This window comes from Aedes albopictus, chromosome 3, assembly GCF_035046485.1.
Source record: "Aedes albopictus strain Foshan chromosome 3, AalbF5, whole genome shotgun sequence".
In the NCBI taxonomy this organism is placed as follows: Eukaryota; Metazoa; Arthropoda; class Insecta; order Diptera; family Culicidae; genus Aedes; species Aedes albopictus.
Genome location: NC_085138.1, coordinates 78,475,426 through 78,503,355, shown reverse-complemented (window position 1 = coordinate 78,503,355; position 27,930 = coordinate 78,475,426). Strand labels below are relative to the sequence as shown.

Here is a 27,930-nt window from a genome sequence, read left to right as displayed (position 1 = left end):
GTCGCGCAGAACAACAAAAATCCAAAGATAAAGCCATTAGGCGACGACGAAAAAATAAAAGACAGCAATACAGTAATGTACGTAACAATCTTAATAACAACACCACCACCAAAAATTTCAACGCAAACTACGGCAACCGGGATATTCCACGTAAGGCGGCCAACGATCTCCCTTCAGACAGAGTACTATTGGCTGCAGCTAAGGAGAAATTTTCAAAACCCCCACGGCAACGCACAACGGCAGATATAGCTCATCGACCTATACAGTTCCAGAGAGGAGAAATTCTTAATCCCAACGGAGTTTATAATGGACATTCTCAGCTAGCGAGTGATAGACAACCTCATTTAATGTTCCCTGGATGTTCTTCAAATGCTGCTGTTAACGGTATCCGCACCACCGACGATCATCCAGAACCACGAGTGAACAGACCCTGCTGCTGTCAGTGTTTTCACTAGATTTGACGATTTGACGCATTCCCTAGTTGAAGGTAACAATAGTATATTTACATGTAGCAGATGTATTGTTACTAATTTACATAATGACGATAGTGAAATGAATATTGATGGTATTTTAACTGTTAATGAACAATTACCAATAATTAATAATAATAATAATGATGATCATGTAATTTCTGAAATTGACAAGCTATCATCGTTTACTAAGAACTCACCTGCTACTGAAATAGTTATCTATTGCCAGAACTTTAATCGTATGAGTAGCGCATCAAAGTTGAATGCAATCCATAAAAATATATTGAGTTCAAATTATTCAGTTATACTGGGCACTGAAACTAGCTGGAGTGACAGTGTCAAAAACGAGGAAGCTTTTGGTAGCGATTATAACGTGTTTAGAGACGACCGTGATCTAGTATTAAGCCAAAGACAATCTGGAGGAGGAGTACTCATTGCAATCTTAACTAAGTATAATTCGGAACATATAATTTCACCAAAATTTAAAGAGTTTGAACACGTGTGGGTCAAAACTAATATTGATGGTGAAACTCACATTTTCGCCTCAGTTTATTTCCCACCTGATCAAGCATGCAAATCAACTTATGAAAAGTTCTTTCAAACAGCCGATGAAATTGTATCTCGGCTTCCTCCTGAATATAAAATACACATATATGGTGACTTTAATCAGCGTGATGCAGACTTTATTCCTGATGCAGAAAATGAGAGTATTTTATTGCCAGTTATTGGTTACAATGATACATTACAATTTATTTTTGAGAAAATTGCCTTTCTAGGTCTTAATCGAATAAATCACGTGAAAAACGAACAAAACAATTTCTTAGATTTTTTACTGACGAACTCACACGAAGATTTCTGTGTAATTGAATCTCTTGCACCTCTATGGAAAAACGAAGTATTTCATACGGCAATTGAGTATTCTGTATTTGTACATAATAATAGCATTCCCATCGAATATGAAAATGTATTGGATTTCAACAAAGCAAAATTTGACAATATTAAGGCTAAATTAAATAGGACAAACTGGCAATCTATTTTAAGGAGTCAACAAAGTATTGATTGCGCTGTGGGAATTTTTTACGAAATATTATCGGGTATTATTCAAGAAGAAGTTCCACTTACGAAAAAGCGACGAAATTACAATTCCAAAAATCCAATTTGGTTCAACAAACAAATTCTGAATTTGAAAAATCGAAAGCAGAAGGCTCATAAAATATATAGAAAAAACGAAAATCAAGAAAATTTGATGAAGTATTTAAACATTTGCAATCAACTTAATACAGCAATGTCTTCTGCTCTTTCTGATTATAATGTAAAAACTGAAAGTGAAATTAAGTCATGTCCAAAGAACGTTTCAATTATGTTAAATCCAAGTTAAAGTCAGCCAGTTTCCCGTCCAAAATGACATTAGACGAAAAAGAAGGACATAATTCAGAAGACATTTGCAATCTTTTTGCATCATTCTTCCAAGAAACTTACACAAATTTTTCAGATAATGATCGTGATTTTGAATACTTTTCTTATTTTCCTGATTTTCCAAACGATGTTAGTGTCAGTCACATTAATGTCAAAGACATTTTGGCTAGATTAAATGACCTAGATATCACAAAAGGTTCTGGACCAGACGGAATTCCTCCATCTTTCTTAAAACCATTAGCAGTTGAACTTACAACTCCATTATTTTGGTTATTTAACATGTCGCTGGAATCTGGAAAATTCCCGATGGAATGGAAAAAGTCTTTCCTACCCATTTATAAGTCTGGTAAAAAATGTGATGTTCGAAATTATCGTGGAATTGCTATTATTTCATGCATACCAAAACTTTTTGAATCAATCATCAACAGAAATGTTTTCGCTCAGATTAAAAATAGAATAACTAATTCTCAACATGGCTTCTTCAAAGGCCGTTCAACAGCCACTAACCTGCTTGAGTTTGTCAATTACTCTTTGAATGCAATGGAAAACGGTAATCATGTGGAAGCTCTCTACACTGACTTCAGCAAAGCATTCGATAGACTGGACATTCCTATGTTGATTTACAAGCTTGAAAAGATGGGAATTGCAACGGGGCTCCTCAGCTGGATCAAGTCTTATCTAACTGTTCGTCAACAAATAGTGCGATTCAATGAGAAAAAATCAAAACCAATCAAGGTCACATCTGGAGTTCCCCAAGGTTCACACTTGGGGCCTCTTCTTTTTATTTTATACGTTAACGATATCTCTTTTATACTAAAAAAACTAAATGTTCTTATATATGCTGATGACATGAAGCTGTTCCTAGAAATTAGAAATAAACATGACGCCGATGTATTTAAGAATGAAATTCAAGTTTTTTATGTATGGTGCTCTAAAAGTTTATTGGAATTAAATGTAAAAAAGTGCAATCATATAACGTACAGTAGAAAACGATGTCCATCAGATGTCTCAATAAAGCTAGGCAATCAAATTGTTGAAAAATGTGAAAAAATAAGAGATTTGGGTATAATTTTAGACACAAAATTAACGTTTGTAGAACATTATAATACAATTATCCATAGAGCATATAATATGTTATCGTTTATAAAACGTTTTGGTTATAACTTTCAGGATCCATACACTATAAAAACATTATACATTGCGTATGTGAGATCAATATTAGAGTATTGCAGCGTTGTTTGGTCTCCTTACATGAAAAAACATGAAGAACGCATAGAGTCAATTCAGAAGCAGTTTCTATTGTACGCACTACGTAAGTTAGGATGGACAGTATTTCCTCTGCCTTCATACGAAGCACGTTGTTTGCTGATCAACATTCAGACATTGAAAGAACGACGTGACTACGCTATGGTATCGTTCGTTACTGATATTGTCTCACAGCGTACTGATTCACCTGAATTATTGTCCAAATTAAATTTTTTTGCTCCCAGCCGGCATCTACGTGAGAGAAATTTGTTTACAGCGGAACGTCATCATGCTGATTATGCAAAATATGGACCGTTAAATCAAATGATGTACACTTATAATCGGCATTGTGAAATGATTGACCTAAATATGACTAGAACGCAGTTGAAGAAACATTTTCAAAACATTCGAAATCGTAGAAGCTAAATAAAATAGCAGAAAGATGTGGCCTTTAATGATAAAAAACTGAGCTAATAACAATTATAAATATAATATATGTATAATAGATATTAAGCATGAAATGTATTGAAATTGGTCTACGTTTGATTGACGACAATAAATAAATAGACTCGGGAAGCTGGCTAAGCGCCAACATGTTACCGTGATGGACTCTCCAAAGCGAGTGATCGATGTTCGTTGCTGCAGGCTACGCAGCTAACCTTGAGGGTGCAATATGCACTAGCCCCTCTCTGAAGCAATACCTTCTTGGTGGTTCCGGAGAGACGTAGGGTTTGGCGACCATAGGAATGTGTTTAGTGGGTCGAGGAGAGAGTAGTCCTGGCTTCTACTATTGTAGTAGAAGACGGCCTCAGCCCCACACTATCCTAACCTTCCTGTTAGGGTGTCTGTTTGCAGATTATCCCCCTATGGTTTAGAAGGAAAAAAAAAAGGGTGGCCCACACTTATATGAAAAACAAAAATTTTGAAAAGTGCCAAGTTTCACCTCCTAAATCAGTTGTTTTGAACTCCCAGAAGCTACGTTCAAAATTTGAGCGAAATCGGTTGAGCCTAAGGGGGTGCTCAAAACGCTTGAAGTTTGTATGGGAAAACTTGGCCAGTAGATTACCTAGTAGTTTACCTAGGGTATAACTTTTTTCACAGACGTTGGATCACTTTGCGGTCTTCGATAAAGTTGTTTGGTATATAGTCACCTACAATAATACCAAAGGGTTTGATTATGGAACGCTTACAGCGCCACCTAGCGGCAAAATTCAAAAACTTAAAATTTCTGCACGTTGCTTCTGGGAGTCTGAAACAACTGATTTAGGAGGTAAGACTTGACATTTTTCGAAATTTTTGTTTTTCATATAAGTGTGGGCCACCTTAGCCCAGGGAGTCGAGAAAATGTTCCCGACTGGAACGGGAATCGAACCCCCTATCTCCAAATTGGCGATCCATAGCCTTAACCACTAGGCTAACTGGAGACCCCTCTTTAGCCCGGCGGCTTTTAAGTTTTGCGTGGCCTTAGGGATGAGGAAAGGTGGGACATTGAGCATGAGCATGAGCATGAGATGACCGTACAATTCGTAGTTGCTATTCCGTTACTGACCAGAACAGTCAACATTGCACAGGGAACCAAATGGATGGGGCCTGGGTGTAGCTTTCCATCCTCAATATGCAATTTTGAAGGTTCAAAACTTTATATTGGGGGACTTTATAAAGGGATAAGGAAAGGTGGGACATTGATTTTACTTATTGAGCTGTAAAAGAATGTGTTGATAATTAAATGCTCAACATTATTTACCTTTGTGTATTTTCATATGAAATGGATATGTTTGACGATATGATTCAGTGAACCTTTCAAGCTAGTTCTTCTTGTGATTCTTATTCTAATGTCTTCAACATTGGAAGCTTGGATAATAATAATGTCAAAAAAATAGGAGGGAAACTTGTGTATCAACTTCCTTCCTCCAAATAGAAATCTAATATATCAAAAACAACAAAAAAGGTTCATGACGCTTCTTTGTTTGATCACGAAAAGTATCGGTTCCTGTTGGCACCACGAGTGTGCATCTTTCTCTGTAGAGTAAAGATGCAGGGGGTGGCCAAAATGTTTGGGATAGGCAAATTTTTCTCTCACAAAAAAATCAACATGCTGTAACTTTTCATGGAGTGCATAAATAATTCTCATATTTTGACTGTTTGTTAACTTATTATATGTGCATCATTTGTACAAATTTGGACATGATTGGTTAATCTTTCGCGAAGCTAGAACCGTTCTCGTAAAACACTATTTTTTAGACAACCAGTTAATCGAATTGAATGAAATTTTGAACGTTTATCAACAATATATTGATACTTGATGCGACATTATAAAATGTAATATTCTCACGATAAATAAAGTTATACCGGTTTGACATTTTTACCCATATAGAGGAAAATAAGTTAAATTTACAATACCACACAAAAATACTAAATGTGTTCTTCCTTCAATCCAAATAGGCTCTAATATATCTAATTAGAGTTATCTTGAGAACAAAAGTAGAAAATCTTTGGATATCAAAACTAAAATTTAATGACATTGATGTAAAAAAAATACATTTTTTTGAGAAAGCATGAGCATGAGCATGAGCATAGATGACCGCACAATTCGTAGTTGCTACTCCGTGATTGACCAGAGCAATCGAAATTGCACAAGGAACCAATGAATAGGGCTTGGGACTAGCTTACTATTCTCAATGTACACAGGTCAAGAGCTCTCAACTTTAATAAGGTCAATAACGGCGCCGGCCACGTCCTTACGGTCATCGAGGATGGAAGGGAATGTTAGTAAGACAAACGTTGTTATAAAGATCGCGACTCGCTGCATCTCCACGTTTGTCTCAGGAAGGAGGAAGGAATTTTTTGTTAGTAGGGTAAGGTACATAGTCAGTCCGGGAGTCACCTATGGTTGGTGATATGATTTGACAATGAATCAATATACACAAACCGCCGTTAACAACCGACCACTTTTCGACGCAAGAACTAGTCAAAAAGAAAATTCTATCGCGCGTCTCCACTCCACTGGGGAGCAGAAACCTTTAGTCTATTCCACACAGAAATACACTTAACGCGACTCACTTGTCGGCGCCCGGATTTTTTCTCGACCGGCGAACCCGAACTAACATTTTTCACCCTTTTGTGTAAATGCAAAAAATGAAAGAAAATATTTATTACCAACTAAAAGTGTATTGGAAACTAGCGCCGATGGGAAGCGAAAAATTCGGAACCGACTCGAACCACGGCGCGCGCACACTCGTCCCGTCGTCGGAGCCCCGCAGAGAGAAGAGAAAAAAATCGCAAAAATCTAGCAAAGCCAGCGCGCGAAACTTTGCTGCTGACGAACTACCGCACACTACTAAAAAAAAAAAAAAAAAAAAAAATTGAGAAAGATCCAAAAAGTGTCAAGCTAGGATAACTTTTTTTTATGTTTAAAAAGTACCTAAGTTTTAATAACTTGTGAAGCACCAATATATTGTTGATAAACGTTCAAAATTTCAGCGGTAATTTCTTTCTGGCTTGCAAGAATGTGTTGGCTCACGAAACAATTGTTTTTGCTCCAACGTTTCGATCCCGGTTTGGATCTTCATCAGGGGATAAAAAATTGACGAATAATTTCTTACCCCCTGATGAAGATCCAAACCGGGATCGAAACGTTGGAGCAAAAATAATTGTTTCGTGAGCCAACACATAAGACTGCATGCCAGAAAGAAATTACCGCTGTAACTCTCTCAGTCGAAAAAATTCAAAAAGTTCAAAATTTCAATTCGGTTCATTGTTTTCTGAGATAAGACAGTTCAAAATTAAGGTACCTGAAAAATAGTGTTTTACGGGAACGATTCTAGCTTCGCGAAAGATTAACCAATCAAGCTCTAATTTGTACCATAAAAAATATCCAGAGGAATTCCGAGTGGAATGCCTGGTAGAATTTCTGGAAAAAATCGTAGTAGAATACCTAGTGGAATACTTAGAGGGATTCATGGTAGAATTGCTAGAGGGAACCTGGTGGAAATCCTGGTGAAATTCCGGGAGGAATTCCTATTAGAATACCTGGTGGAATTCCTGGATGAATTCCTTGAAGAATTCGTAGTGAAATACCTGGAGAAATTCCTTGTGGTGAAATTCTCGGAGGAATTTCTGGTAGAATTTCTGCAGGAATTCCTGGTAGAATTATTGAAATTACACGTAGAAGAATACACGGAGGAATTCCTAGAAGGATTTCTATTGGAGCCACTAAAGGTATTCCTGGTGGTATTCTTATAGAGGTTCCTTGTGGAAATCCTGGTAAAATTCCTGGAGGAATTCCGGGTGTAATTTCAGATGAAAATTCTGGTGAAATTTCTGGATGAATTCGGGCTGAAATTCTTGGTGGAAATCCTGGAAGAATCCTGGGAGTAATTCCAGGTTAAAATCCCGGTAAAGTTTCTTGAGGAATTCCGAGTGGAATACCTCATGGAATTCCTGATGAAATTCTTGGAGGAATTCCTCCAGGAATTCATGGTAGAATTCCCGAAAGAGTTTGTATCTTGAGGAATTCTTAGTGGAATTCCTAAAGGGATTCCTAGTGGAATTTCTGTAGGAATTAATGGAGAGATTTCTGAAGGAGTTTTAAGAAAAACTTCCGCTGGAGGAGTTGCTGGTGGAATTCCTAGTAGAATTCCTTAAAGAATCGTGGAAGAATTCCTGATGGAATTCCTGGAGAAACTCCTGATGAAATTCCAGGAGACACTCCTGATAAAAATCGTGGAGAAATTCCTGGTGGAAGGAGTCTCTGAAGGAATTCCCGAAGGAATCCTTGAAGAAATTCCTCAAGGAGGAGCGGAATTCTCAAAGAAATCCCTGGAGGAGTTCCTAAAAGCATCCCAGAAGGAATTCCCGGAAGAATTTCAGCTGTAATTCCAGCAAGAATCCCAGAAGAAATTTTTGAAGTAATATAAAGAAGAGTTCCTGAAAGAATGCCTGGAGGAAATCTCAAAGGAATGCCTGTAGGACAAATTAAAATCGTTTTAGCTGCTAAGAAGACTGAAAGAGCCGAAAACTTTCCATAAATCAGCAATCATAGTCGAAAGCATCCACGAAATTTCTTATGCAATTTCTGCTGGAATTCCTAGAGGAATTTCTGAAAGAATACCTGGTGAATACCTGGTGGTTGTAATTCTTAACGAATTTCCAGTGAAATTTCTATTGGAAATCCTAGAGGAAGTCATAGAGTTACTCTTGAAAGAATTCTTCAAGAAGCTTTTTCTAGAATCTAGAATTCTATCGGAAGAATTCATGGTGGAATTCTAAGAGGAGTTTTAGCTTAAATCTCAGGTGGAATTCCTGGAGGAATTCTTGGTGGAATTCCTAAAGCAAATCCTGGTGAAATTCCTTGTAGATCTCCTTAAAAAAATTCTAGTTGATATCACGGAGAACTTTCTGATGGCACTCCTCGAGAAACTCCTGAAGACACTATGAATTGACATTTTTTGAGGAATTCTAGGCGGAGTTCTTGGAGAAATTTCTAGAGGCATTCCCAGAGAATTTTCACATAGAGAAACTAGTGGATTTCCTGTTCAACCTACTGGTATAGTTATTGTAGAAATTTCTCATGCAGTTCCTGGTGGAATTTGTTGTGGAATTCCTGGAGGAATTTCTGGAAGAATTCCTGGTGAAATATCTGGTGGTTGGAATTTCTGCAGTTTTCATTCCCTCCAGAAATCCTTTGAAGAACAAATCAAAGAATCTTTGGTAGAATAAATGGAGGTAAAGAACCATTTCTGGTGGAATTCATGATGTAATTTTGGCTGGCATTCATCGTGGAAATCCTGCTGAAATTTGTGGAGGAATTCCTGGTGAAGTCCTCGGTGAAATTTCTGGTGGAATTCCAGTAAAAATTCCAAGAGAAATTCTTGGAAGAACTACTGGTTGAATTTTTGAAGGAATTTCTGGTGAAAAGCTTAAGAGAATTCCTGGGAGATCTGGCAAAATGCATGGAGGAATTGCTGGTGGAATTCCTAGAAGGGTTCGTGGTGGAATTCAGATAGACGTCTGGTGGAATTCCTGGAGGAACTCAATGGGAAAAATCGGAAAGAATTTCTGGTGGAATTCATGGAGAAACTCCTTCTGGAATTCTTGGAGGAATTCCTGGTGCAATTCTTGGAAAAAGTTTCAAGTGGAATCCCTGCAAGAATTTCTGGTAGAATTTAAGGCAGACATCATGGTGGATTTCCTTGATAAAATCCTGATGGATTCTCTTTAGGAATTCTTAAAAGGATTCCTGGTGGAACTCCTGGTTTAGTTTTTGGTGGAATTCCTGAAGGAATTCTTGGTGAAATTCTTGGAGGAAATCCTGAAAGAATTCTTGGAGGAATTTCCGGCCAAACCCTGGTGGAATGCCTAGTGTAATTCCTGGTTGAATTCCAGGTGAAGTTCTAGATAGAATTTGTGGAACAATTCCTGGCTGAGTTCCTTGTGGAATTCATGATGGAATTTCTGGTGGAATTCTGGCTGGAACTGCTGGAGAAAAAACCTGGTGGAATTCCTGAAGGAAATGCTTATGGATTTCCTTGAAGAGATAGTTCATCAACTTCTAGTGCATATCCAAGATTTTCGTAGAAATAAATAGAAGGATTCCTGGTAGAATTACTAGAGAGATTCCTGTCGAAATTTCTGAAGGAATTTCGACTGGAATAGTTCCTGGTGGATTTCATGGTAGATTTCCTAGAGGAATTTCTGGTAGAATTTCTAAACGAGTTCCTGATAGAATTCCCAGTAGAATTAGTAGTAGAATTACTGGAGCAATTGCTAAGGGGGTTCCCGGTGGAAATCCTGATGAAATTCCCGGAGAAATTCCGGGTGTAATTCCTGGTGGAAATCCTGCTGAAATTCCTAAAGGAACTCCGGGTCAAATCCCAGGTGGAAATCCTGGTAAAATTTCTTGAGGAATCCCATGTGGAATATCTGGTGGAAGTCCTGGTGATACTCTCGGAGGAATTCGTGGTAGAATTCCTGGAAAAATTCGTATTAGAGTGCCTGGAGGAATTCGTAATGGAATTCCTGGAGGTATTAATAAAGTGATTTCTGTAAGAAATTAAAGAAAATCTTCTGCTGGAGAAACTCCTGGTGAAATTTCTAGTAGAATTGCTTAATGAATCGTGGAAGAAATCCTGATTGAATTCCTGGAAAAACTCCTTATGAAAATCCTGGAGGAATTTCTGGTGAAATTAATAGGAGGTATTCCCAAAGAAATTTCACCAAGAGAAACTGGTGGTTTTCCTGGCGGAACTTTTGGTATCATTAATGGAAAAATTTCTTATGCAATTCCTGCTGGAATTCCTGGAGGAATTTCTGGAAGAATTCCTGGTGAATATCTGGTGGTTGTAATTCTTAACGAAAACCTGGTGAAATTTCTAGAGGAATTTCTATTGTAAATCCTGGTGGAATTCATAGAGTTACTCCTGGGAGAATTCTTAGAGAAGCTTTTTCTAGAATTATCGGAAGAATTCATGGTGGAATTCTTAGTGGAATGTTAGGTAAAATCCCAGGTGGAATTCCTGGAGGAACTTCTGGTGGAATTTCTGGAGGAATTCTTGGTGGAATTCCTGAAGCAAATTCTGGTGAAATTCCTAGTAGATCTCCTTAAAGAATTTCTAGCGGATATCGCGGATGACTTCCTGATGGAATTCCTCGAGAAACTCCAAGTGGCATACCTGAAGGCACAACTGACTGACAATTTTGTAAATTCCTGATGGAGTTTTTGGAGGAATTCCTAGAGGCATTCCCAGAGAGACTTCACCTAGAGAAACTAGTGATTTCCTGGTACAGTTATTGTAGAAATTTCTTATGCAGTTCCTGGTGGAATTCGTTGTGGAATTCCTGGAGGAATTTCTAGAAAAATTCCTGGTGAAATTCCTGGTGGTTGGAATTCCTGCAGTTTTAATTCCCATAAGAAATATTTTGAAGAAATTATCAAAGAATCTTTAGAGAAATTGTGGGATAAATTGTCCGGGGAACTTCTGCTGGAAAATTTTTTGGAGGAACCCATGGATAATCGTTGAAGAATTTCATAAAGAAATGTTTGGAGAAATTACTGTCAGAATCCATGAAAGAATCGTTGCAGGAACTCTAGGAAGAAAGTTTGGAGGAGTCCTTGGAGAATTTCTGATAGAAATCTTTAGATGATTTCGTGTAGGGACCCTCGAAGGAATTCGTGGAGTAATCCTTGGAGAAATTAATTAATTTAATGGAGAAAAAATTAATTTAATTTCATAAATTACTGAAAGATTCCTTAGGAGGAATCCTTGAAACAAATTCCTTAGAACGATGCCGGAAAGACTTATTGAAAAAAAAATCTGGTGAAATCTCCGGGAAAATCTTTTGAGAGGAATTCATGGTAAAATTTCTGGAGAAATTCTATGAGGAATCTCTGGGATGTTTTTTTGAGGAACGCCTAAAAATGTTTTGGGTAGTTTTCTGGAGAAATTCTTGGGCGAATTCGTGGAGGAGCTCGTGGAGGAATCTATGGAGGAATTCCCGAAAGAATCGTGGAAAGAATGCTTGATAGATTTTCTGTAGGAATTTTGATGAATCGTTTACGAAATTTCTAGATGAATTTGAAAAACTGTTATCATTTTGCAGAGCAAAAGTTTCTAAAACCAGATTCTAAGCTCCAACTTTGCACTTTTAAGAATAGCGTGTCCCAGATTTTTTTTATTTATTTTTTTTACCGAAACCCTATCTCTTGAACCCTCATTCTCTACCAGAAATTATTTAATTTCCCCCGAAACTACGTGACTCCCTTCAGTGACTTCAAGATTCCTTCTGTAATTTTACCCCTCCCACTTTCTCGGAATCATCAGTTTATGCCTCTTCCCGTTCTATCAAAACCTCTATTTTTCACCGATTATAATCAACCTGCACCTAGAATCACTAGTCCACTTCCCTAATCATCACGAAGAGCCTCTCAGGATCACGGTAATCACACCAAATCATTCAACATCAACATGAACCAGCGCACAGCGTCGTTCTTGTCATTCATACGCGCTACGCTGTTGCTATTGGACGACTGATCAAGTGTGCTGTGCGCGCGGTGGCGCGATGCAAAACAAGACGCCAGCTCCAATGACACAGTGGGGTTAAGTGAGCTTTCATCTCTGGCATTTACTGAGGCAAATTATTGATCCGAAATAGGGTGTTCAAATCGAAATTGTAAGAAAACGATAAGATTTAGGAGTTTGACGTCAAAGAACGAAATGTTAAGCGAGTCAAGGCGCACTTTTAACTTTTTTGCCCTACAAAACTTACTAAATTACAAAAACCAACAGGTTCAAAGACGTTATTAGATAGAAAATTTAATTATCTTTCCAATGCAATCGAAAGAACTTCGATAAGTTGAACCGTTTTGAAGTTACAGCCAGTTTAGGGTGGGCATAGTCAAAAACATTAAAAGTTCAATAACTCCGGAACGGTTGAGATTTGACCATATGCGTAGAACAATTTTTTTCTCCTATTATGGTCCTCTATCACCCCCCGAAGGATTAGCATTAAGGAAAGGAACACCCTGTATAAAGTTGACAAACAGTCAAAATTTGAGAATTATTGATGCACTCTATGCTAAGTTACAGCATGTTGAACTTTTTTTGTGACAGAAAAAAAAGTTGCCTATCCCAAACATTTTGGCCATCCCCTGCACATTTAAGCTCCGAGACCTGACACTCTGACAGCAATCAAGCTGATCACAAGGTTGTGACTTTGCCCAGGGTGCAAAAATCCTTCGAAAAGTTGGAGAAATATTGCTGAGGAATCTTTGGAGGAATATGGATGGCTCTCAAGAAATTTTAAAGAAAGACACGGACACGTTTAATGCATTCCAGTGAGCTATTTGCTCTTTGAAGGAAGCACGACACTAGACAATGGACTAGCATGCAACGCCCAGTGGCACAGCCGAAAACTTTTCCTGACAGCTGCGGCGGAATCGAACCCGCGCTCCTTAGCACGATGCGACTAGGCTTGGTGACCTTAGCCGCACGACCACGAAGCCACACAAAAAATACCTGGAGAAATACCCGAAGAGATCTCTGGTGAAGTTAATTCAGGAATCCCTAGAGAAAATCCAGAGGGCATCCTTGAAAAAATCACTTAAACAAACTGAAGGAACGTCTAAGGGCATCATTGGAGGAATTCCTAAAGATAGCCATGGAGAAATCACTGAAGCAAGTCCTGGCGTAGTTCCAGGATGAGTTCTTCAATGCATCAGAAAAAGCCATGAAACAGTCATTATTGGAACCCTGCAACTTGCATAGACATCCTTGTAGGAATTCACACAGCAATCCGTGGAGCAATTTCTAAAGCAATCACTTGAGAAATTCTTGATGAAAACGAAAGAGGAATTTCCGAATGACATTTTGTTGCCAAGTTCACATCTGTCCTCAACGGTTTTGCAGCCCAACCTTCTCAGGCCATCGAAAACGTTCGAGATACTCCATCCGACATTTTGTATTTAGATCTTTTTGATATTGATAAAGAAGCTTTGCCAAATGCTATTAGAAAACTCAAACTCTCTTTCTCCGCTGGTCTAGATGGGATTCCTTCGGCATTGCTGAAACGATGTACTCCCACGTTACTGAAACCTTTGACTAGAATCTACATATCTATTGACCGGCACGGATTCTTTTCAAAAATGACAGTCATATCGATCCTATCTCAATTCATCTCTACTTGCATACAACCAGTTGACAATGGATAGCGAGGCTGTTTATTTGGACCTCAGAGCCTCGTTTGATAGAGTCTATCATTATATTCTACTGCAGAAACTTAAAAAGTTGGGTTGCTTTAGATCGAACTTGATGGACAGATCTCTTCGTGTGAAAATCGGATCCGTTAATTCTGTCAACCTGTCTGGCGTACCACAGGACAGCAGTAATGGGCTTATTATTGTTCTCACTTTTTATTGATAATGTGACGCTGATCCTGCCATCTATTGTAAAACTTCTCTATGCTGATGATGCGAATTTATATGATCGTATAGTGTCTTGATGATTTTTTTGCACTCAAGGATTACATCAACGTTTTGAACAGTGGTGTGTAGGAAACTGCCTTACACTTAGTATCGAGTAGTGTTGTAAACTTAAACTCATCATTTTCGATTATAAACTCTCAGGAAAAAGCCCTAAAAGAGTTAATCGCATCAAGGACTTGGGAGTTGCGTTCGACGACCGACTTACATTTCGCTTCCATCGTGATGAAGTCATATCCAAAGCTAACCGACAACTTGGTTTCATAATGAAAATTGCCAAATGATTTTAGGATCCACGCTACTTGCTATCACGTACAGGGGATAGACAAAATGATCGGGACAGGCAAAATTATCACTTTCCAAAAAATGTTCAACCAGCTGTAACTTTTCGAAAAGTGCATCAAATATTCTCAAATTTTTGCTGTAAGTTCTTCAACTAGTTGTGTATCAGTGGACAAAATTTGGAAAAGATCGGACAATTCTTCACGAAGTTATAAAGATTTTTGAAAAAGATAAAATTATCCGATAGCCAACTTTGAGCTGTTATATCTCCGGATTCAATGAACCGATTGCAATGAAATTTTGACCATTCATGACTTATATAATGAACTCTGTAAAACATTTAACTTAACTTGAAATTTTTAACAAGCGAAAAAGTTATAGCGATTTTATTTTTTTCACGATTTTTTAGTAAATTGGTCTATTTTTAATATGCATCCCAATACTTTTTCAATTTATTGGCGGCTATGTTGTTACTTTCCTTCAAAACGCATTTATATATAAGTCAATTAGAGGGAAACTAAATGAACTATAATTTGCATCTAGAATTTTGAAACGATGTTGATGTTTTGGATAATTTGGTGTTTTTTAGAAAAATAATCTAATCGTTATAACTTTTTTCCGTGTTAAGAATATTAAGTTAAGTCAATGGTTGTTCATAGCTCATTATATTGGTCATAAATGGACAAAATTTCATTGCATTCGGTTCATTGAATCCGGAGATATAACAGCTTAAAGTTGGCTATCGGATAATTTAACCTTTTTCAAAAATCTTTATAACTTCGTGAAGAATTGTCCGATCTTTTCCAAAATTTGTCCACTGATACACAACTAGTTGAGGAACTCACAGTAAAAATTTAAAAATATTTGATGCACTTTTCGAAAAGTTACAGCTAATTGAACATTTTTTGAAAAGTGAAAATTTTGCCTGTCCCGATCATTTTGTCTATCCCCTGTACGTTAGCATGGTCGATTTTGGAGTTCGCTGTCGTTATTTGGTGCACGTACCAATCAACGTAGATCAACCGGCTCGAGTCAATTCAAAAGAAGTTCAAACGACACGCTTTGCGGAATCTCCCCTGACGGGAAGGCCACCAGGCAACTCCTTATGTAGCCCGCTGTCAACCATTAGGAATGGTTATTTGGGGTGGTTTCGGCTGGAGTTGGTGTGCTAAGAGTGTGATTCGGCTTTAACAGTCAACAAACTTGCATCAATTACTTTAAAATCTTTGCCCACGTTTCGGTCCGGGACCACGGGGGAAGAGGACCTTCTTCAAAACCTCAACGGAATTGTCGACTCTCCATCACTGCTTGAAAAGTTTAGTTTCTATGCTCCTGAGCGCCATTTACGAAACCGAAACATGCTATTTTTGGGTTCCTGGAATAGTTCTCGTATGTATTATGTTAAAATAAGTATTGGTTCTATTATTTCATCGCCGATATTTCGATCCACGGATTGGACTTGAGCATGTTTGTTGTCATGCCGATGTAGCTTCGGTAGCAATCTCGATAAACACTTTTGTATATTACGTTGTTCTTCTGCCGATCCGGTACTGGATCCATGGCTGTTTTGTACAGATTTCTTCTGTGTTTTGATTTATGTTTGACATGCCCCTATAGATGTGTTATTATTCTATAATATTTTTTTGATAGAGCGTGGTACCTGATCGATATCCGGTGTTCCGGATGTTGGTTTGCTGGCTCAGTTCACGATCGTGGTTTGACGTACCTTTTTGCAGTTTCCGGGGGTAATCGTTCTTTAGTAGATGACTGTGCTTCGAACTCGATCGTGACTGACAATTTTTAATTTAATGAATGGAAGTTGAGAACCCGTGTAAAGGCTATCGATTTGGCATACCATTTAAACACTTCTATCATTCTGCCTGATTACAAGCAGATCTAGGAACGGGAGATTTCTGCTCCCTTCAGCTTCGCAAGTAAGATGTATGTGCTCAATTTGGTAATGGTTATCCACAACTCATGATCGATCTGGTAATCAAGTTATTCATCCAAAATTGGCGAAAGTTGACTGCCCATTGCGGTCCCCGAGTTAACAATTGGACCACCAAATCCATATTCGTAGAAAGCTATCGTAAAGCATTGAATTGAATGTTCTTGCATATATGTTCATGTAGAAGTAGAAGGCAGTCGGCAGCCAGCACAAAAGTAAGATAGACCTGGAAATCACGTACAATCACTTACTTGGTAATAGTGTGATGAAGTCCCGCTGTAGCATCGGTTTCAGGTAGGCATTGATGTGTCCGTGCTGGTAATGGCACATGCGGGACAGGAGCTGCTCGACAAAGTCCACCTGATCTGCTTCGTTCCATTTGGCGAAATAGGAGAGACAGGCATCACGTTCGGTCTGGAATGACTGCGAAGGTTCTTTCTTCCGCGCCGGATCGTACAGTATCGAGGTGGTGAACTAGGGGGAGGAAAAAAGGGGAGAGAAGCAAATGAGATGAAAGTTAGAGAGATGGATGGATTGTGCAAATCATATGTCAGCAATTGTCGTCCGGATGTCATTTCCGAACATTACTCGTCCGTTCGTGCAACCAACCGGAGGTGGAGCCACTCAATAACCCACTTCATCAATCAATCAATTTCAATCGAGTGGATATTGGGATTCCGATCGTTTTTCGTACGACTCCGGTTTGCGCTTAGCACGGTCGGTCGATTCAGGATGATGAAATATGTCATTACCAGAGTGCAAGTTACACTAAAGACCGGTGTCGGTACTCCTTCAGTAAAGAGGTAAGTAGCAGGAAATCAAACGTGATGTTTCATGCACTTGTACGAGTTCTTGCGAGCAGCCAGGCCAGGCTGCTTCTCCGGGCCGCCTTGTAAACCGCTATCCTGTCATTAATATTTATTACCCTACCGCGTAACAACATCAACAAGTCATGCCATGCTAGGCTAGCTAGCTTCGCTAAACTTCCACTCTACACAGTCAGTGCACGCTAAGCGCCATGCGATGTTGGTTGACGGGTGTCGATACACATGCTACCCAACTTATATGTGGTTACGACGACGACGACGGTGACGTCAACATTTGAGTACTGCTTTTCATAACGAGATGTCCAATCGGTATTTTGAAAATTATGTAGAGAAATAGAGATGATGTTAAAAAAACAACTAAGATAAGTTTTGTTACTTGGACTACTTCACTAACATTGTATGTATGCCAAAATTGATGCGCTTAAATACAGCAACGGCTTAAATACAGGCTCGGAACGATATGCGCAAGATTTATGCAGCAATCAATGGCATGCAGAACAAGTATGTGCCTAGGACGTCCGCGGACAAGCTTCCTAAATAATATAAAATGAAATAATAAGTAGCTGGGTGCTTGGAGAATGAAGAGTTGCGAATCGGCTGACCTCAAATGACCTGTAGACTGGGTTCAAAACTAGTTATGTTGATACTTGAGGCAAACAATAAAAATAGAAAGAATGCCCTCTTTTGCTTTTTTCTATGTAAACGTCAAATGGCGCTCTCTAAGCATATCAAGGTGGAAGCTCTCTGTAACAGTGTTCGTGATTTGTCATAAGAGAAGGTAGTGTGCGTATGTTTTGGTATCCGCATACAATCAGTAATGCACACTACCGCATGAAGGTTGAACTTTCATCCGTAGATAGCGCTGCGTTAGTGTCCCCCGAGCATCAGCGGAGTGGGCATTCTTGATATTCTTATTCTTTGCTTGAGGCCAACATTTTTAAATTGTTTCAGGGAAGTATAAGACAAACATTTTGAGTGGGAACTGTTTGGGGCATTCTGAGGTATCCAAACTATCCTGGAGTCTGACATATAGTATCAACAGCGGTAATTCTTTTCTTGAGAACCAACTCATACAAAACTGGAAAGCAGTATAGTGACGACCGACTGTCGGTAGGTGAACCTCTTTTATAAACAACGTAACGTCGCTGGTGGTGGTGCTCATATGTGCATTGAAAGGATGCAATTTGAAGCTTGCCACTGACTGCACTGGTAAATGGCTACCGTACAGACGGCACGATAACAGAGTCCTATTCACTCATGATGGCTCAGCATTTTTTTCTGCTTCTTTCGTTGTCAAAGACTACGTTAGAGCGCAAGTGGTGATTACGTATGTTTGTAAACAAAACATTTGCCCACACATGGGGATTGATGACGACGACGACGCGCTGACAATACCCCATCTTAGCACACGCAGCACAATATGGTCAGCCGGGGGTGGGGTGATACTGCTGTTATAGTACCTACGGAAGCAAGAATTGCACTCTGGAGGACGGGTGGCACGTTCCGCTCATGAATATCGTGACAGACTTTATTATCATAGATGAATCTGAATCAAACCGGATAGTTGTTTGTATCTGGAGAAAGGGCAATCCGGTGAGTCGTATAGTTTCATGATATTTCCAGACGATCCCACTATGAGATATTGTATCTAGGAGCGTCTTAGTCAGCGAAATGTGTTTAACCCAACTTGATGAATATGTATAAGTATATGAGTAACTGATAACCAGAACAGTTTATTTATTTAAATAATTCAAATTGACTACAACAATGTAAACCTTTGTAGTCTTGAAAACAGTAAAGTGAAAACGTATTTTTGCGTACTTTTACGAGAATAATAAGCCATGATCCATTTGTATGATCAGGTTATTTTACTTTTCATTTCAACATTTCATTTTTTTATGTTATACACACTTATACACTACAATTTAGTATTTTTGCTCTATTTGTTCGTTCTGTACACTACACAATGTTAAAATATGGTCTGTTTTCAGGCAATTCGGTACATTTTCCTTGAAGTAATAGGGCATTTCAGCAATTTCAAGCAAACTTCCCTATACTCAGTGCCGGAGTTAGGCCTCGGGGGGCCCGGGGCAAACCCTATAAAATGGGCCCCCAGAATCGAAAGTTCGAAAAAATGAACCATACACTTACGTTTTTTCCCTAATCTTATGTATTATTATATTTTTAATGTTTACTGTTTTAGGCCTTATATTGAAAACTTCTGATTTCTGAACTTCTTCAAAATTCCGACAAATATAAAATTATTCGAACATTTATTTTGATATTTGGCTCAACTTGTTCAGATAGTAAATATATTTTAAACTTTCATCCGAATTGAAAACATTTATGCAAGTTTAGGAACTTAGCGTTCAGTTAAAAATCTACTAAAACATAGAGCAACTTTATTTGAGATTGCACGAGATCGACGAGTATATACAAAGATTAGTCTCTTGGGAGCAACTGTAGCAATAAATCTTGATATCTTCAGTAAAACCCAACATAAAGATATAGAAAGCTACTGTTTCGAGGACACTCGGTTTTCAAATCTAGCCTTAACTCCCAAACATCTCCAGAATTCATCATCTTCTCTTTCCTATGATAGCAACGAACTGATGCAAATGAGTATTAGGCATTTGTTTTTAGCATATAATCATAATCAACAGACGCATATATAATCATTGTGAAATAATAGATAAATTTGTAAAACGATTGAAATTTATATTGATCTACAATTACTCTTAAAGATACTCTCAAAAGCTTAATCTTTCATGCACTCTGCTTAGAGACACTTTTTGTGTCATCTTGAAGTCACGGAAAATTGTTTCCACTCGATAAGAACTTCCAAGGATTTTTAGAGAAAATCGCGTATTTTTAAATACTGCACCAAAAATTGTGATTTTCAATTATTCTTAAGAGAATATCCAGATAAATGACCAGAAATAATTTAGATACCTTTTTTGGTGTGACGTCCCCAGTGGGACACTGCTTCTCGCCTTTGTGTTTCATGAACACTTCCACAGTAACTGTGGAACTGTTACTAACAAATAGTTTCCTTTATCAATGACCATTTCGTATGTGAGTTAAAGAAAAATCCCCTCGGACGCCGACGCCACATGTAACCTGCAAGCTGAGACCGGGACCATCACCTACACGGGCGTGCTGACGTAAGCACTCGTGCGACTTGCGCCACCGCCGACGACGGACGGTGACGGACCGTTTGCACCTAACCAGCTGACAGGGCACATCGAAGACTTGGACTTCGACTACCACCTGATCGTGGAATTTGCTGACACAGGAATAATGGAGCGTTAGGTAGGTTTCATTAAGTTCAGACAGAGAAATAAAGTCAGGCTTGTTTGTGAACCCTTTTTAAAAACATCTTCTTTGTCAGGAAGAACTTCAGTGGCGCAGTTTCGGTAGGATCCGTGAGTTTTAGTGACCGAGTTCGGAAAAGTTTCCCTTGGCGAACGAACATCGCCAAGTTGCAGCTCGATTCGGAAAACTCCTTCGGATCTTGTGAAGTGAACGGACCTTGTGAAGTGAACGGGGAATCAACCCAAATCATCATCAAAAAAAATAGTAAGGTAAGTGATTTGAATGCGAAGAAATATTGAAAATCTTATTATAGCAATTAAAATTTTGAGTGAAATTTTTACAGTAAATTTAGTGAAAAGCTTAGTGACAAACATTTTTTGCGAAAGTGAAAATCTTATCAATAATAGCAATTAAGAGAAGTGAAATTGTGGTTAATTACGTACTTACACTAAACCGTTTAGTGAAGATTTTTCAGTGAGAAGAAAGGTAGAAAAAAAAATGAACACACGTAGCAAAATGCCAAACATCGATGAGGAGCAATTTATTCTCGCCAATGAGAAAACAGATTCTTCTCGGGACATCGAGGAACGGCTTGCTCGCCAAAGCGAGGGACCCTTTTCTCGTTCCACCACGACTGAGCCCATTCAAAGGGTGGACCGTGATGAGACGATCGCCGCACTTGAGCGAGAGATGGCCCGCATCTCTGCACAATTGAGCCGTCTCAGCGCGAATTTATCTGACGACACCGCTAGCAATGGCAACATCGCTCACAGAAATTATTCGGCTGAGGAAGAAGCTCTAAGGAGTCTACAGACCCCTTCTAGTTTGAGGGATCTTACCACATTCGATGGTAACCCCTTAAAGTTGAACCAATTCATCAAAGCCGTTGATCGTATCATGCCTTTGATGGAGAAGGTAAAAAATTCCCCTACTTTTGACGTGTGGATGCAATCCATACGGGCGAAAATTGTGGGAGAAGCAGATACCGTGTTAGAAATGTACGGTACTGATATTGAGTGGGATGAGATTAAAAATAATCTCATAACCCATTACAGCGACAAGAGGGACGAGGTGTCGCTCACAATGGACTTGTTCCACACAAAACAAACGGGATCAGTTCAAGAATTTTATGAACGGATCACGCACATCGTATCACTTCTTGTAAATCAATTAATGATTAATGAGAGCGATACAATCATAAGAAATTCGAAAAGAAAAGTCTACCAAGAGCAAGGACTGAAAGTTTTCCTCGCCGGGCTGTTACCGCCCGCATTGGGATCAAACATCAGGTCCCAAAATCCAACGTCATTGAAAGATGCTCTCAGACGTTGTCTTGTTGAGGACAATATAGCATATTTGCAACGTTCAGCTAGAGCGTTGCCAAGCAATGTAACAAACATAAGCACGTCTTCTAAACCACCAAACACACCAAACACACCACCAAACCATACATCTTATCAGATGCGACCTCCTGGTTTTTTCAACAAACCCGGGATGTACTCGAGGCCCACCTTCAATAAATTCCAAAATCAAAAACCCCACACGGTCCCTTTCTCGAGAATACCTCCACCACCACAACAGTCTCAGCTGCAGAAGCCATACCAGAACTTCCACAACCGACCAGGCCCTTCCCAGTTTAGAAGAGCACAGTCAGAACGTATGCACATGCCCAACTTCCACATGGAAGAAATCGCAGATGGCTATGAAGCAAGCGAAGCTTACTGGCCAGACGATTATTATTTACAAAATGAATATTTCGCAAACAATAACTACAAAGATATGAATAATGCTCCTGCGTGGGCATACGATGACCCCCATCAAGTGTCGGGAGAAATGCAGCATGAAGCAGGATCAAATTTGCATGCTCATAATAGGGCAGACCCTCAGTCAGATACTCCAGATGAGCTAAATTTTCATCTTGCGGAGCAATCAAAGATGAAAAAGTAAATAATTTCTTGCCCTACGTAAAAATCCATACCAACAAAGGTCCATTAAAGTTTTTAATAGATACTGGTGCAAATCGGAACTACATAAGTCCTAAGCACGTCAACTGGGATAGATGTAGAGACACGCATCCAGTAAAAATAAAAAATGTTAACGGTGACCATATCGCTACCAAATTCGTAGAATTCAATCCTTTCTATCAAATACATGGCTCGAGTAAACAAGAGTTCCTAGTATTTGATTTTCATGAGTTTTTTGACGGTCTCATCGGCTATAATACTTTACGTTCTTCGAAAGCCGATATTTTAACGGCTGATAACTTGTTGAAATTTCCAAATGGAACCATCCAGATGTATAGAAAATACCCAAATTCTACTACACTAAATTCTTTTTTTACACGATCTTTTTTTACGCGGTTTTATTTTACACGATTTTTTTTACACGATTTTCTCGAAATTACGCGATGTGCTTTTGGAAAGATTCTTCTCTCCTGGTCGCTATTTACTTCCGATGGGGCTCAAGTTTCTACCAGAGATCTCTCTTATCATCCCTGATACCCTGTCAAAATTTTAGGATGATCCGATAAAAAAAGTTTTGAAAACTTTTTTTACACGATTTTTTTTACGCGGAACAAAAAATCGCGTAAAAACAGAATTTAGTGTACTATCCAGTTAAACTGTCATGAAACTAAAGTTATTAGCTTGCCTACCGATGTTACTGAAGGCGAATTTTATTTCGAAAATGACATTCCATTATCTCCTCAGATAAATATTCATGCAGGCTTATACAGCTGTACTGAAAACCGTGTTTTCGTTACGGTAACTAATGTTTCCGACGAGCAGGCAAAAGTAGTGATTAGGGATCCATTGACAGTAGAGATAAATAATTTTACTACAGATGAACCAGTACCTGTAGAAAATTTTAGGGATCCCACAACACGAGTTTTTGACCAACTCAGATTAGATCATCTCAATCGTGAGGAAAAAAACCAATCTTCTGAAGTTAATAGCTGACTATGAACACATTTTCCATGTGGAAGGTCAACAATTGACATTCACTAATGCTGTCAAGCATAGAATCAACACTAAGGACGATGTCCCCATCCATGTGAAATCTTACCGCTACCCCTTCTCTCATAGAGAAGAAGTACAACGACAGATTTCAAAAATGCTTGACCAAGGCATAATAAGGCCTTCAAATAGTCCATGGACATCCCCTGTGTGGATTGTCCCAAAAAAATTAGATGCAACGGGACAGAAGAAATGGCGGTTAGTCATTGACTACCGTAAATTGAATGAGAAAACGATCGACGATCGTTATCCCATTCCCAATATAACGGACATTCTTGACAAGCTAGGACGTTGTATGTATTTTACAACCCTAGACTTGGCATCAGGCTTCCACCAAATAGAGGTCGACAGCCGCGATATCGCAAAAACCGCTTTCAATGTAGAAAACGGTCATTACGAATTTCTGAGGATGCCTTTTGGCCTCAAAAACGCTCCATCGACGTTCCAACGCGTCATGGATAATGTTCTAAGAGAACACATTGGTGTCAGATGCCTAGTCTATATGGATGACATCATCGTATTCTCTACAAGTTTAAAGGAACACCTCGATAATTTGAGGAAAATCTTTGAAACTTTACGAAAATATAACATGAAAATTCAGCTCGATAAAAGCGAATTCCTTAAGAAGGAAGTTGCTTTTCTCGGCCATATAGTAACCCGAGACGGAGTGCAACCAAATCCAGATAAGATCGAAACTATCCGGAAATGGCCCATTCCCACTGACGAAAAGCAATTGAGAGGCTTTCTCGGAATCCTTGGTTACTATCGCAAATTCATCAAAGACTTTGCGAAAATAGCCAAACCCTTAACACAAGCTCTACGGAAGGGTGAGAAAATCATTCATAATAAAGAGTTCGTCGAAGCATTTGAACGATGCAGAAACATTCTCACATCGAGTGACATTCTCCAATACCCGGAATTTGATAAACCGTTTGTTTTAACGACAGACGCATCAAATTACGCCGTAGGTGCCGTACTGTCACAAGGCAAAATTGGCAGCGACAAGCCAATTGCCTTCGCGTCACGAACCCTCAATAAGTCGGAAGAAAATTATTCCGCTATTGAGAAGGAGTTGTTGGCAATCGTGTGGGCGTGCAAATACTTTAGACCGTACCTTTACGGACGGAAATTCACGCTGTACACTGACCATAAACCATTAACACATGGTTTAAATCTAAAAGATACCAACAGCAGACTCATTCACTGGCGATTATATTTAGAAGAGTTCGACTTCGAAATACAATATAGGCCAGGTAAGCAAAATGTCGTGGCAGATGGTCTGTCAAGAGTACGAGAAACGGAGATGAACGTCAACGACGCTAGTGATGCACCTTCTTCGTCTGACACGGAAGATGACTCTTCTGAAAACGACGAAACGGTACATTCTGCTGACACGGATGATTCTGCCTTTATACCTTGCACAGAACACCCACTGAATAAATTTAGTAATCAAATTGTTTTACAAATAGGGGCAGACGAGGGAGAAACTTATGAGGAAGTATTTCCTAGAATGTTCAGACGTACGATCACAAAAATAAAAATTTGAAGTACCACAACAGGGCCAGAGAAGAGCCACCCGTTCTACCCGTGGAGGGCACCGTGTACAACAAAGTACAGGGTGTCAGGAACAAGGGCCGCGAGAGATACCTTCCAGTCACAGTGGTCGAAGACAAGGGTAGAACCTTTACAGACCATTATGGCCGGGAGTTACATAAAGACAATATTCGGAGAACCTGAATCCACAACAAAATTATTTTCTTTACACATGTTTCAGAATGTGGATTCGCCTGACAACCCTGACATGCCTGACAATTGCCACGACAGTAGCACAGACAATACAACTATACGACTTGACGAGGAACCCTGGACTACTGACATTACAATCCGGAAACACGCTTATCAAAATTGGACAGCATCGCATATATCATGTGATCGACTTGACCAAATACAAACCCCTTTTGGATAACATCGAACTCGCCGTCGATGGACTCAAAATTTTTATCGACTACCAGGATCTTACATCCCTTTTGAAAACAAAGCTGGAAGAAGTCAAAGGATCGTATAGGAGGTTAATTCCAGCACAACACTTTCGTCATAAACGAGGAGCATTTAACTTTTTAGGATCAGCGATTAAAATAATAACAGGCAATTTAGATGAAAACGATTTGAAACAGATTAATGACGACATCAAGGATTTGAGAGAAAAGAACCAGGATCTAGTTAGACAAAATAACATTCAAGTAAAACTAAATCGACTCCTAGAGAACCGAATAAACAAAATCATTGACTCCGTAAACAAAGAGCAGAAAATCATAAAACAACAAATAATAGCAGCTAGACAGACGTTGATTATTAATAGACTGATTAACCAAAATTTTACGACTATCAGACAGGCATTTAAAATCTCCTTCCATTTAGATATTCTGCGAAAACATTTAGATTCCATTTTTGAAGTTATTCAGTTAGCAAAAATTCATGTTATTTCAAAGAATTTTCTAGAGTCAGAAGAAATCCGGTTTATTTTAGACAGATTAGAGGAACAGAACATAACCATTTTGAATCCCGATCAGGTCTACGATTACTTGGATATCCGCGCGCTCTTCAAAGGTCCAATACTCTACTTCATAATTGGCGTACCACAAATCTCACCTCTCTATTTCAACAATTTAATATTGGAACCACTTCCAATCGGCGGTCGAACTGTTAAATTACCCTGGCATCATGCGGTAATCCATAGCAACTTAACGTATTTTATCAAAGACAGTTGCAAAACCATTGGAGAAAACACCATGTGTGAGGAGGACCAGCTAGAAGACGTCTCCGACGATGGGTGTTTTGCGAAAATCATCAGAGGACTCCTAGGAAGATGTACCTTTACTAAATTCAGAAACATTACCCAAGCAACACGATTAACGGACCACCACATTGTTGTTAAAAACGCATCAGTCACGTTGATATCCGACTGCTTACAAAACGACAGAAAACTGTTCGGAACATTTCTGATATTTTTCTCGAACTGCAGCATCTCCATAGATGGGAAAAATTTCTCCACTACCAAGTATGCATCAACCTTACCGACTGTAATTCCGATGGACGGAGTTAAAATCGAACAGGCAGACTTCGAGCCTATCTTGGACCTCAAGGAGCTGAGGAAGTTACACCTGGAGAACAGAGAGGAACTACACATTATCAAAAACCGGCATTTCCTCCAAACAACCACAAGTTTGGGGTTATCCTCCATTTGTATCATTTTAGGAATTTGCATCGGCCTCTATTCTTTATACACGAGGAAGACGAAGCCAAACGGCACCAGCTTAGACAACGACACAGGAAACGCGGATCGTTGCGAAATTGTATCGGGACGATCCAATCTTGAGGGGGGAGCAGTTAAAGAAAAATCCCCTCGGACGCCGACGCCACATGTAACCTGCAAGCTGAGACCGGGACCATCACCTACACGGGCGTGCTGACGTAAGCACTCGTGCGACTTGCGCCACCGCCGACGACGGACGGTGACGGACCGTTTGCACCTAACCAGCTGACAGGGCACATCGAAGACTTGGACTTCGACTACCACCTGATCGTGGAATTTGCTGACACAGGAATAATGGAGCGTTAGGTAGGTTTCATTAAGTTCAGACAGAGAAATAAAGTCAGGCTTGTTTGTGAACCCTTTTTAAAAACATCTTCTTTGTCAGGAAGAACTTCAGTTGTGTATATCGTGTGGCAGGCACGAAGACACTCTTTTCCTAAGGAAGTCAAGGATTTACCTTTACGAAAAGTTCCTGGACCGACCGGGAGTTGAACGCGTCACCCTTAGTATGGTCTTGATGAATATCCACGCCTTAATAGATGTGGCTGTAGGGACCCTTTTCCAAATATGAACGCCCATTGACGTGAATTTTATATGGCTCCGTTGAAAAATATAAATTGTATTTCGGTTTCTTGGGGGGCCCCCTTCATCGGGGGGCCCGGGGCACTTGCCCCCTTTGCCCCCCCTTAAATCCGGGCCTGCCTATACTGTCATGTCGTCCGCAATAATCTGCTTCTCATTTTGACTTTTTGTCTACCAATCACAACCTCGGTATCTCCAAAACATGAGGACTTACAAAGATGCTGTCTTCAGTAAAGTTATTCAGGAGCCCAAAAGCAACAACTTTTCTGAAGGCGGCATTTTTGTAGGTGATCTGGTTTTAGAGATATCGAGGTGAGTCAGGGTGATGCAATATTGTTACAATACTTTTTGTGCGTCCGTACTTATGACGGGTAGTGTAGGTATCAAACTTAAATTATATATACTTTAACCGCGTGTGAAGATCATTAATGAAGACAATTAGATGATCGGAATTGAACCACAAAAACCACACAACAATTAATGAGATCTTTCCAATATTATTTATTTATTTATCTACTAATACACATTTGTTATGTAACTACA

At 39.2% G+C, this 27,930-nt stretch overlaps 1 protein-coding gene across 4 annotated transcripts in view; it reads right to left on the bottom strand.

The window, feature by feature from the left end:
* The window catches only part of LOC134289964 (beta-TrCP), a 355,456-nt gene that overhangs the window by 35,218 nt on the left and 292,308 nt on the right, over positions 1-27,930 (bottom strand). For all 4 annotated transcript variants that reach the window (XM_062856820.1, XM_062856819.1, XM_062856822.1 and 1 more), the window contains one exon: positions 16,588-16,810. In XM_062856820.1, the coding sequence (XP_062712804.1) occupies positions 16,588-16,810 (223 nt within the window). The remainder of the gene's footprint in view (positions 1-16,587; positions 16,811-27,930) is intronic.